Source organism: Helianthus annuus, chromosome 12 (genome assembly GCF_002127325.2).
Source record: "Helianthus annuus cultivar XRQ/B chromosome 12, HanXRQr2.0-SUNRISE, whole genome shotgun sequence".
Classification (NCBI taxonomy): domain Eukaryota; kingdom Viridiplantae; phylum Streptophyta; class Magnoliopsida; order Asterales; family Asteraceae; genus Helianthus; species Helianthus annuus.
In genome coordinates this window covers 40,433,504-40,446,853 of record NC_035444.2, presented here as the reverse complement: position 1 = coordinate 40,446,853, position 13,350 = coordinate 40,433,504, and the positions used below count along the sequence as shown (strand labels likewise).

The window sequence follows — 13,350 nt, the reverse complement described above, 5'->3', positions numbered from 1 at the left end:
CTATGATTGGGAAATTCGCTACCATATTGGTAAAGCAAATGTTGTGGCTGATGCATTAAGTCGTAAGGAACGTACTAAGCTTCATTGTGTTCGTGTTCAATCTGCTATTCAAGCTCGATCTGATATCCAAGCACGCATTACTCAGGCTCAACAGTCTTGTGTTTCACAAGACTTGATGGGTAAGGAATTACCCTATCACATTAAACCTGATCTTGTTCTGAAGGAAGATGGATCGTATTATTTCATGGACCGTTTGTGGGTTCCAAGCCAAGATGATATTCGCGCCTTACTTATGGATGAATCCCATAAGTCTCGTTATTCTATTCATCCTGGCTCAGACAAGATGTATAAGGATCTTTGTACTCGGTATTGGTGGCCTGGTATGAATAAAGACACTGCCTTGTATGTTTCAAAGTGCCTTACTTGTCTTAAGGTTAAGGCTGAACACCAACATCCTTCTAGTCTTTTGGAGCAACCAGAGATTCCAGTTTGGAAATGGGAAAACATCGCTATGGATCTCATTACTAAACTTCCGCGCACTAAGAAAGGTCATGATGCCATCTGGGTAGTCGTTGATCGTCTTACTAAATCAGCGCATTTCTTGCCAATCCGTGAGGATTTTTCTGCTAAAAGGCTGGCTAAAATCTATGTGGATCAAATCGTATCTCGACATGGTGTTCCTCTGAACATTATTTCTGACAGAGATGCTCGCTTCTCTTCTCGTTTTTGGAGAACCATGCAATCTGCTTTGGAGGATATGCTTAGAGCTTGTGTGATCGACTTTGGTGGTAGTTGGGATTCACATCTTCCCTTGATTGAATTCTCCTACAACAACAGTTATCATTCCAGCATTAACATGGCTCCTTTCGAGGCTCTCTATGGTCGAAAATGTTGTTCACCAGTCTGCTGGAATGAAATAGGTGAGGCTCAGCTTACTGGACCTGACCTCATTCTAGAGACAACTGACAAGGTTAAGAAAGTTCGTGATAACCTTCAGACAACTAGAAGCCGTCAAAAGAGTTACGCGGACCAACGACACAAGCCCTTGGAATTTCAAGTCGGTGATCGCGTATTACTTAAGGTCTCACCTTGGAAAGGTGTGATCAGATTTGGAAAGAAAGGAAAACTTGCACCTAGGTACGTTCGACCATTCAAGATCGTCAAAAGAATCGGCAAGGTAGCCTACAGACTTGAATTACCTCCTGAACTTGGAAATGTTCATCCAACCTTCCACGTATCCAATCTCAAAAAGTGCTTAGCTGATGAGAACCTCCACATACCGCTCGACGAAATTCGTGTTGCTAAAACACTACATTTTGTTGTGAAACCTGTGGAAATTATGGATCGTGAAGTCAAATGGCTTAAACGCAAGCACATTACTTTGGTTAAAGTTCGCTGGGAATCTAAACGCGGACCTGAGTTTACTTGGGAATGTGAAGATCAAATGAAGGCGAAGTATCCACATCTTTTTCCACGAGTTTCCTCTAAACAAATTTCGGGATGAAATTTCCGCAAGTAGGGGAGACTGTGACATTTGTGCTTGTAATCATTGTGAACAATTCAGTTATCAAAGAAATAAAATTATTTGATCCCAATGTTTGTTTGTTTTTGTTTGATGTTTTTCATGTTTTGACTTTTATTGAATTTCAAACTCTATATCGCTTTCTGGAGAATTATACACAAACTGGTGCGTAAACGTAATAAGATAAACGTGAAAAATACTCCGGGACATCAATATATGCTTAACATACCTTAAATAACCTTTACATAACTTAGAAATAAGTTTTGAAAGCTTTGGTATGGCAAAATCTAGTTTATTCGCTTACAGGGACTAAAATTGACAAACTGCGAAAGTATGCCAATCTGAACTGTAACGAACATTCCGGAACATGGCCATAAGTTAAACACACCTTAAACATCCTTTACATAGCTTAGAAATAGGCTTTGAGGGGTTCGGTGTGCTAAAATAAACTTTTGGGTCATTTAGGGACTAAAAGCGTCAAAAAGTGCATAAGTTTGCATTTTCGCGCATAACTTATGTTCTGAATACATCCGGACATCCAAAAATTTATGTAATCATTAAAATATTATGTTTTAGTGGTTGGCTTGTCAAAAATCCATTCGTCGCGCAATTTGGACCGTTTTTGCGTCCGTTACGACTTCCGTCGTAATTAACCGAACAACGCAACCGTACGGCCAAACGAACCGACATCCGGCATATTTTTTAGCATGTTTCATGTCCCCTATACTTTAACATCCTTGTAGAGCTTAAAAATGGGTTTGACGGGTGTTAGAAGTGCCAAAACACGACCATACGCGCACAGGGACATAAACAGCCAAAATTGAAACATAGCTGGTCTGCAGGGTCCTTACGGACCGTATGGGGTTGCTTACGGTCCGTAAGCCATGCCCAGATCAGCAAAAAGTGTTTTCCAGCTATTTCCAGCTTGATCCCACCTTTGCACATGGTTTTGGGGCATTTCTAGGGGCTCCCCTGGTTTTGTAAATCTATGGGCTCGATGTGTAAGGCTAGGATTGAATCTCGGATTACGAGGAACGATCCTAACGCCTCTACCAAGTCTATAAATACCCTTCCTTCTCTTGTGCATAACCCACTTGAATTCTGAGATTTTCTCTAAGTTGAAGTGTAGAACACTTCATACCTGAGAAATACTTGGAATATCAATCTTGCGGAGACCTTCTGTAAGTATTCTTTCGTGCTTTTCGTTCGTTTTAGCGTTAAAGTCAAACTGTGTTTGACTTTCAGCATTGACCAGTTTATGGTCAACGCGAAGTTCGTTTGAACTTCATAACGTGAGCGTAATCACGATGGTTATAGTCCCTAGTGACTATACCTACTGATTACCACGTTATCTAGGCTCAGTGACGAGTCGTGGTTTCGGCCAAAATGCGTTTTCTCGCGTATTTTGTAACCAAACTACTCTAGGGTATTAAAACCGTTTGTTTTAATACCAAACCTGTTTTCTAACTTAACTAAACATGTTCTAGCATGTTTAGCTCGTCGCTTTTAGATTTGTGCTTGTCTAGGGTCGTAAAGGTAAGCGATCTAAACAATCGCTTATGCTTTCGAACCCGACCCATTTGGTCGATATTTAGGATCCGACCAAACACTTTAGGTGACCATAGTTGTATAGGGAATAACCTTCCGAGGTTATACCTTATGGTCACATCGTTTAAATAGTTGTATGATGAGTAGTTCTTATGCCTTAGGTAATTACCAAAATGCCCTTTTTCACGCTAAAATCCATTTTAAGCCTATGTAACATAACTTTTGACATATAAACTGATTTGGCAACAATATAAAACATGTTAAGGCATATCTTGCTTGTCATAGGACTAGTAGGCGGTCCGAACACGTCTTACGCGAACGACGCGTTAAAGTAGCATAGGCTACCTAAACGGGTCGTAACAGGTCAACAACACTTAGGATAAGTTTCGTTTTAGTATGTAGGCTTTGTTAAACCATATTACATAAGTTTCCATACTTATTTGGTTTACGAACCCTCGTACTACCCGATCCTCCGAATAAGTCCGTTTATTAATGTAGATACCTATATTAGGTGCCGTTTGATTCCGTGATCTTCTACCTTGCTTGGTGGATATCTAAAGTCTATTAAGCAATCTCAAGTGAGTACATAGTACCCCTCTTTTACTGTTTCCCAAACATTTTGGGGTGAAACACATGTGCCTACTTGTTACTTTCATACTTTCCATGTTTTCATAACTTATGCTTGCTATGTTCATTAGTACACTTATAGTACATGATTTCATTATGTTTTGCGACGTGTGTTTACTTGACATGCTAGCACATTGTTTTACATTACATTTTCTTTGCTATGTATGTTCATTTAACATGCTAGCGCATCGATTTACATGACTTTTCTGCTTTGTATGTTTACTTAGCATACTTAGTACATTGTTTTCACATAACTTGTTTACATTTGGTATAACATTTGGTTTGTTTGACGGTTCTTTATTACATTCATTAACACCGATCATGCCGCTCGGTAGTAAGTAATGGTACCATAGGACTTGACAAATCCCGTTCCTGACATCCTAGGTTTGTTTGGGAGTAAGGAATGACTGAATCCGAAAACATTTTACTTTGATAACCTTTACTCTAAGGTTATCCTGCTGTCTCAAGGCTTGGATGTATGCGTTAACTTACTACATAAATGTCTGTATCAATAAAACATGTAGTTATTTTACAAAACATAACTTTTGATTTATTTCAAATACTTGTTTTGTTCATTTTTACTTATGGTTTAAGTAGTCTCATTTTTACTTACCATACATAACTTTTGTTTACACATTTCATGACTTACACTTAACTTGGGTTATACTATGACATTTGACTATTGGTTTAAACATGAACATTATACATTGGTGGTTTGTTTGGGTGACTTGAATAACGAGACGCGTGTCATATGATATAAGCATGGTGGATACGCCGCTAGTACTTCCTATATATAAGTGCTTGTATGATATTACATATCGTAGCGTTATTTAAGCCATTCAGTTTTGACATATTACTTTTACAACACATTTTCACTTAAACATTGTTTTACAAATAACATGGTTTATACAAACTCTTTTTACTTGGTTACTCTTTTAACGATACGTTTTTCTTTTACATATACTTATTATCTGATTTTTGCTATCGTTTTCAAATAATTTATAAAAGAAAAACACTCAACAAGGTTCATGACTGTTTTTATTAAACATTTTCTTTAAACCCAAGTCATGAATCCTATTTTCACAAAACCTATGTATCTCACAGGCATTTTTATGCTGACGTACCTATTTTCATATGTGTTTCAGGAGCTAATGCATAGGATGTTCGTGACACGCTAGGGTGGACTTGGGCCTTAGTGACATAAAAATGGAGCTAGACTAGTTTAAACATGTTATGTACTCTTTATTTCAGTTGTTTTAAGACAATGTAACTCGTTTGTTTGATCAATAAAATATAACTTTGTATGCCATGGTTGTGGAACAATAATTCTGTTACAACACTCCCCGACGTTTCCGCCACGATTTGATGTTTTACGTGGTCGGGGTGTGACACTGGTGTTTGGCGTTTGATGACGCAAGCTCAATTTGCGGTTCATAGCGGTTTATACTTGCAGGAGGAGATCGCTACTGACATATGTACGCAGGGGCTAGTAGTGGTTAATAGACCCACTCTTTTAGGATTTTGGCAGGTGGATGCGGAGACAGGTACTTGGGAGCACGACAAGGCGAACGGGAGGATTTCACATGTTGATGACCCATTGTACGGGTAAGTACGTTTATTACAGTACTTATTGTGATTATTGTTATTTATTAATTTCCGTATTTCGCTAACACTATCTACATGTATCTACATACGATGCTCTCTACTTCTATTACAGCTCGCGACCACAGCCGTGAGTGGTGTACGAGCACCGACATCTTTTCTTTTATTGTTTGTTGTTCAGGAGGCCGTGCACACTTGCACACGGTCTAGCCTAGTACTTCGCCTCCACCCATCACCGGCAGGAGCGCGGATTTTTCTATGGCGGCACGTCCGTGACCGTCATTGCACGTTCATTGGGCCATTTACCGGAGGCGGACCCACAATTAGTGCCGCCCAACGCCGACGTGGATGGGTTTTCAGATGTTGTGGGGGATGAAGCTGATTAAAAGGTTCGACGTCCTCGGCGATTGGTTTAAAACCCGCGGAGGTCTCATATAGGTTCTGCAGGACCTACCGTAGCAGTTTCATCTAGTCTATCCTCCGCTAGATGCTGCAGCGGTCGTGTTGGACCCTCCGTCGGATCTAGACGGACCAGCGATGCCACAACCACCACCGCCTCCCTGGGCGCCCCAGTTTCCACGGCACGTTATTCCATGTCATGCCCCGGGAGCTGTAGCAGATCCGCATTTACGAGCTGACATTGACAGGCTTATGGATTTGGTGGGTTGGTTGATTCGGGAAGTGCATGATAGATGAGAGAGAGAGGAGTTACCTGCCATACCGCTCCCACCACCTCGAGCACCACATAATCAGCAGCAGCCAGATTCAGACACGGACCTAGAGGCATAGACTAGCTGCATGTACATATTTTGGTATTTAGTATTCAGTTGTAATTTATATTTTTGTTATGGATGTACAAACTTATCTTATATATGTCATAGTTAAGTTTGTTTTCAATTGGTTATTTAATGGTTGTTTGTCTTAAATTGATATTTCGTAATAAATGTTGAGAATATAATACGGAAACCATATAATTTTCAAAATGTTTAATAATATTTAAACGATATAATATTTAAACGATATAATATTTGAATTCGGTTACTAAAATGTTGAAAACAGTATAACATTTAAATAATATAATATTTTAATGGTAGGGTAATATTTGAAATAATAAAATGTTAAAAACAATATAATATTTAAACCATCGAATATATTTAAAGGGCCGGTCTTGAAAACGATAAAATATTTTTATACAAAAAATAAAACATTTCTTAAAAAACACACATTTTTATCACTAAGAAAGACATCACTCTCCAAAAACCATCAAATTACCCCACCAAAACACTCATTTTTCAACTAAAAAAACATCCAACTCCTAGATGCCTCGTCTAGACCTAGACGGGCATCTAGTCCCCTCAAACTTTGTGCCTGACATCCCACTCAGAGTCTCTTGAATTCAGTGCCTAGACGAGGCGTCTAGGCCACCAAAAGTGTCCAAATAGCCCGGCAGGGTGTCCGAATAGATTGAGCCTAAACATAATTAGCTATATTAATGGCCACCAGTTTGCCAAGAAGCTTGGTAAAAAGGCTATTTATCTTAGTTTACCATTTAATGCTTAACCGGTGTTACTCATTGCCGCGTGTTGCGCGATTTACAATATGTATTGTGTTATTCATTTTCGTGCTTTGCGTGATTTACAATATGTAATTTGCCGTGTTATCATGATATAGGGCCCAAATTTTTTATTTCACACAAGGCCAAAATTTTATTTGTGATTTTCGGAGACGCCCTGAAGTATTCACACCCATATTTTATTATGTTTTTATTATTAAATATGCAGATAAGTGTGCTTTGCCTTTGACTATCTAGTCTGGCTTTTTAAAATTATGTAGCATTATTGTTGTGTTACTTTTTATGTTTTCAGGCGCGATTGCTTTGAATTCGGCTTCAAGAGGATATGAAACGCCAGTTGAGCACAGAAGGGAAGTACTTGTATTTATATATGTTTGCTTTAGGTTCTTCGTTATCATACTGAGAAAAAAGAGTAGCTTCGCGTATGACCTAAGGATCTTGGTTGGATATATCTTTCAGGTGTTATTATGTGTGCTTTGGTACATTGTCAGTATGGAAAAATGTGTTAGCTAGATGGGCAGGGTTAAACAATTTTTACCATTTATCGTGCTCCAAGAGCAAAAGCTGGTCCAAGTTCTCAAACCACCATGGCACCTCTGGTATATTATTCATTTTTGTCACTGTATGTTAAAATTTAAGAACGTATTTTACCATTTTTCTATGATAATGTGTATTATATATTTTTATTCTAGAGTCCATATTTGGAAGCCCCCCAATTTTATTTATTAAGCCATGTACAATATAATCTCGATAAATAAATATCACGAGAACCACAAAAGAATATTCGTTGTATAAGATTATTTATTTATCAATATGATATTTGAGTCTTGGAGAAAATTGATCTTAAGAAATTGACCTCTCCAATGGTAACGTTGTTAACGTTAATAGCATTGGGTCTTTCAGATTTAGTAACACTTAAAAAATTGTCGATGTCAGCTTATGGTATGGTGTCATTGGTAATTGTCCATGTACAAGTACAGATTAATTATGTGGCATTTGGATGTAAAAAAAAATGTTCAAACCTATCCATAGCGGATGATCTCTCTCTAGCTTAACCATGATGAACTGGTTAGTCAAAACATGACAAAACGATATGACCTGATTGTTAGAGAACATGTTCAGACCTATTCATAGCGGGAAAAAGTTCCACTGTTGTTGCTTAAAAAAGCTAACAATAACACCAAAGCTTTGCGCAATCAAGAGTCCCGTGTAAGGCATCCACATCCAGTGATCAGGTGGTGCAGGTCCCACTCCTTGCCAATTTACGGTGTGACATAGTTCATCATATTGTCCACCGACCATTATGTCAAAAATACCTCTCCATGCTTGTTAGTGATTGTCTATCTGCGTAAGAAGCTATTTCCGAATAAATTACCAATGCCTTTCATGATGTCTTAAAGCCACAGCTATTGACCAAAAACCACAATTGCCATCGCGTCGGACATTTTCAATCTATGAGATGTACCTGTAAACTGGAAACCACATGATACTTTTGATGTCCACAATATAGCTAACTTTGTTTTCTCGACTGCTAACAAGTCAAGACCCTTATGAGAAACATTAAGACGTAGATAACAAAAAAATCCAGTCTATGGTTGCTCATTGTCTTGATCAAGCTTGTTTCAAAACTGTGATTTAATTATTTCACCTAGGATTCTATAATTTCATCTACAAACCTCTCAAGTGTTTAAGGAAACTCTTTAAGATAACATGCTGGCTCTCGACTCTATCGGTTGTGTGCTGACCAAAGTTGCGTTTTCTTGGTCTAGGCCTAAACAAACTTTTTTTTATAATCCTTCAACCAGGTTTGATACAAATAGTCCATGACTTCTAAAAAAAATATAACCAAGGTTGGGGTGTGTGTGTGTATATATGTATGTACGTAGGTACGTACGTACTTACATACTTACTTCCATGTTAGGAATCATTCAGTTGTTTAAATAGTCAGTTATAGTTATACTCGTATATATCCAGCGCTAGAGACTCACACAATCAAGACCATGATTTCTTAAATATTTTCCGGTCTTCATTTGTAAACACTACTTTGTAATGTCTAGAGTTATTTTGGTGGATGTGCCACCTGCATAGACTCTTCAAAGCGTCTGTGAATACCTTATCACGCGCATTCATGAGAGAGAGATTTCTGCTTGTGACTATGACACATAGCTCCATGCATTCTTACAACATATGTTTTATCCTCTATAGCACCCGTATGAAATTGTCCTCTTGTTCTTTCGATATGAATGCATGAGCAACACAAAACGTTTGATTTGTCGAGGCTACGCCCACAACCTAAACAAATAGAAGTTATAGGTGTTTGTTTTGTACGCCATGTCAATCACCAATACATGCGGGAATACACATGCACCACATGGTATGAATTACGATAAACAAAGAAAAACTTCTCAACAACTTCTGTAGAGGGATCCTCCTGAGTGTAATATATACATAGTGTTCTTTATGTTGTAAGTCCACCAATACCTGCATCGGAGTGTTGCCGAACTTTTGTACTAAGGGTGAAGGGGGCACCCCCCTAATTAGGTGAGTGAAAACTTTTTTTAACCCAATCATACGTTGCCATGTCATTTCCTCTCTATAACTTCCCTCTTGTCCAAAAACGTACGGGGTGCACCCCTCTTAGGGGAATTGTTTTTTTATTCAAAAAAAAAAAATAAAAAGAAAAAATTTCATTGGTTGAAATAAAGGCTGGCCCACCTTCTCTCTCCTTCCCTCTTCGATACCTCCTCCCCGAAATTCTTCCCCGATTTCACTCCCCGCCTTAATGGCGGCACCTCCAATCGGCAAAAATGGTCCCCGAAGGGACTCCCGAAGGTGCCCCGGTCCCCTAATTTAGTCTTCTTGATCACAATGTATATGTCTTATATAATAGCCACGTTTCTGGGTTTAGTTGCCTTATGGTGGCTAAAATGTCATGTGTCTCCAGGTTTTGCTAGTAATGTTTATCATAAGGTTTTCCATGTGTTGCAGCCGTGAAGCGCGTGTGCTTTTATATATACACACACAACATATATACGATTTTTAACATTTTCAATTTGAATTATGTTCTCGGCCAATATTGTCGACTCCGCTGCTATACGCGAGTACCTTACTTATATAACACACACATCTATAGCTAATAAAGCAGGTGATATATGAGACCAAGATTATTGTTATTTAATAATTAGATTCAAACAAATAAATAAAATCTTTTATCTTTTTTTTTGAACGAAAAAGGTTATATAATCACTTGTAACGTCTCACTTTTTGAAACTTTACTTATTTAGAAAGTTTGTTAGTATTCCTATTGAAACTTGTAATCTCTTTGTATTCGTATTTCATTTCCAAACATTGTAATCCGAAGCTTTGATCATAATGAAACTTGATTATTTTACATCACTTATACACCGTGTTGTACATACTTGTTATACATTCGTTACATGCTCATTATACATGCAAATTCAATACATGTTCTTACACGCAAACTCATACTTGTTTTACATACAATCAGTCGTTTAAATACATGTTTCGATACTCGTTATACATGCAAATACTTACATATGCATACACGATACTAGAATTATAGTTACGTACATGTTACATACTTAAAAACCTGCTAAAAATGGAAGTTATGGCATAAAATAATAAAAAAAGGAAGTTAAGGGGCCAAATTGTTACAAAGAAACTTGGGACGGACAAGGGTAGCGCCGCGCTACGCCAAGGCCATCCCCATTCCTGACCGCGCGACCCCAAGGCTATCAATTCGTAGAAGATGGTTTCTTGGCTGCGGGTTGGCCAAATTTCTAACACCTTTTTACTCCCCAATCATCTTTAATCTTCATTAAATACTAAACCCTACTAACCCACTATATAAACAAGCTTCTTATCACCCATTTTCACTTTCCAAACTCATCTGTACTCTCGAATCTCTCAAATCAGTTGCAAACTCAAGAAAAGGTAGATTATCCTAAGTGTAAAAGTAAGCACTTTCTTCACTTTTCTTCGTCTTTTCTTCCATTACAAAGCTTGGAACACCTCTAGGAGTGTATCCACAAGTTTACCATGGTAAACTAAGGTGGAACATCACCATTTTGGGTTCCAAACTTTCTGTTTTGGAAGATTATCTTGTTAACTTTTATAAAACTTATGATTTCTATTAACTTATACAATCTTGAACCTACCTTCCTTCTAATCAAGCCTATGGTTAGTGAGCTTGTATATGGTTGATTCTTATGAGTTTAGAGGTGCAAACACTCTCTAAACTTTTTGTTTTGATAGGGTTTGGACAACCCACAAGTGTTGAAACAATCCAAGTCTACCATAGTTCATATGGTAAGATTTGTGTTTTGGTGAAGGTGTGAACCTTGGAAGCCATGGCTATCCTAACCTGTTCCACCACCTAACTTGATGTTTTGTTATTCCAAGTAGTTTACTAGTCCTAAAGTAACACAACCCCGTCACAACTTCAACATTTTCCATGATGGGTACGAAACACCCGGGTTGATCTTACTTGGCTACTTGATGAAATGTTAGATAGTTGTATTTTTCTTTTTCATTCATGACCATCCGAATCATCCTAGTGATGATTTGTGCATTGGTGAATTCATACAATGAGGTTAATCTTACCTCTATGCTTGACTTATATGATATCTATGACAATCATGATGGACTTCGTTTTAAGATATATATATATATACATAGCTGAACTCATGAGGCTAATCGGTTGATGATTATGTGTCATGAACTTGTATTATTTTATCTATGGTTCTAAGTTCCTCGTTTTCGATTCTAATGGGCAAGTTAGGACCCATGAAATCACAAACAAACTTAGTGTCGAAACGAGTACTTAGACAAGATATATTTTAGAGTTAATTGGCAAAATCGTCCCTGAGTTTTGGGCATGTTTGCCATTTTCGTCCAAAATGACACTTTTGTACCAAATTGCCCCTAACGTTTGTAACTTTTTGCCATTTTCATCCAAACCACTAACTTAGTTTATTTTTTCTGTTAAGTTTAGGATATTTGGATGAAACTGTCAAATATAAAACCACATGGACGATTTTGGCAATTTGCTCAAACCCTTTTTAATTTCTTTTAGAGTAAACTGACATTTTGGTCCCTGTGATTTGGGCACTTTTGCCATTTTAGTCCAAATCTCAAACTTTTTAAATTTGGGTCCCTGTGGTTTCACTTTTATTGCCATTTTAGTCCAAAATTCAAAAACTCTCATTTTTTACTGTTACCACCTGTCTATTTTGTCTTTTTGTGCATGAGTATTTTTGTCCAACTGCTTTAAATTTAACATTTTCTTAATTAAAAAACTAAAAGTAAATAAATTATTAATTCATTTAAATACCCTTATTAGTAATCATATCCCCATTTACATCATCTTCCCCATCACACATTACAAATACAGTCTTCTACATCATCATCCAGCCGCCATCACCACCAACCCCCACAACTCAACCACCAACACTAGCCACCATCATCTCCCTCACTCCCTCTCTCTACCTTTTGCCCACCACCATCAGACCCCTCCACCACCAGACCTCTCCACGACCAGACACCGCCACCAGCTTCACCACCACAATTAGACACCACCCCTACCCACCAACCCTCGCCACCACCGCCATTACCATCCCTACCCACCAGCCCCCGTCGCCGCCGCCGCCACCACCACCACCACCACCATCAAGTCTGGGGTTTCGTGATAACGACCAAGAGACGAAATGACGGGGATGAAGGTTGTTAGGGCCATGAAGAAAACAGCAATGTTGTTTCGGAGACCTAGTCACCGCCTCCGACGACAGTGGCTAGGGTTCCGGTTAGATTTCAGTAAGGCGTTTCAAGATGATTGTTCTTCTTTTGTCCAGATCGGGAGTGACAAGTGTCAGATTTAGCGGTGGTTCTGAAACTTGCGGCTAGGATTCCGGTTAAAGAGATGGATTTGAATACAGATGGATCTGAAACTTGTGGCTTTTGGTTTTTGGCTCTTAGTCTGAACTGGTCAGAAAAAGAGAAAAAAAAGTGGTGGTTGTGGTGGCATGTGATGATGTCTGGGGTGAGAAAGAAAGAAGAAGAGGGGTGGTGTTGCTGGGCTGAGAAAGAAAGAAAGAAGAAACAGATGCAGATGTTGGGATGGTGATGATGATGACTATATATAATCAAATTGGGTTTTGAGGATTTTCTATTATATATATATATATATATATTAATGTTTAAAATGACAAAAATACCCCTAAGCAAAAGGACAAAACATGGGGTTTAATTTGAGGATTCTGGTCAAATTTCACTTTTGGATTAAAATGGCAAGAAAAGTGAAACCATATGGACACAGATTTAAAAAGTTTGAGATTTAGACTAAAATGGCAAAAATGTCCAAACCACAGGGACCAAAATGGCAGTTTACTCTTTCTTTTATTTAATTATTTTTGTTACATATATAATAAAAAAGAATATACATGGAGTTTTTAGAAAAAAA

General features: G+C 38.1%; 1 protein-coding gene across 1 annotated transcript; it reads left to right on the top strand.

The window, feature by feature from the left end:
- The first annotated feature begins 5,105 nt into the window (after window positions 1–5,105).
- LOC110867139 (extensin-like) lies at window positions 5,106–12,602 on the top strand. Its single transcript, XM_022116276.1, has 3 exons — window positions 5,106–5,241; window positions 7,165–7,226; window positions 12,306–12,602. The coding sequence occupies exons 1-3, from the start codon at window positions 5,106–5,108 to the stop codon at window positions 12,600–12,602; spliced, it is 495 nt and encodes a 164-aa protein (XP_021971968.1).
- Window positions 12,603–13,350: the final 748 nt, after the last annotated feature.

Bases quoted from the DNA above. Each gene is read 5' to 3' on its own strand.
- LOC110867139 (XM_022116276.1), top strand. From the start codon at position 5,106: ATGACGCAAGCTCAATTTGCGGTTCATAGCGGTTTATACTTGCAGGAG. The intron at 5,242-7,164 runs GTACTTGGGAGC...TTATGTTTTCAG, and splicing joins GCAGGTGGATGCGGAGACAG to GCGCGATTGCTTTGAATTCG. The intron at 7,227-12,305 runs GTACTTGTATTT...ATCATCATCCAG, and splicing joins CAGTTGAGCACAGAAGGGAA to CCGCCATCACCACCAACCCC.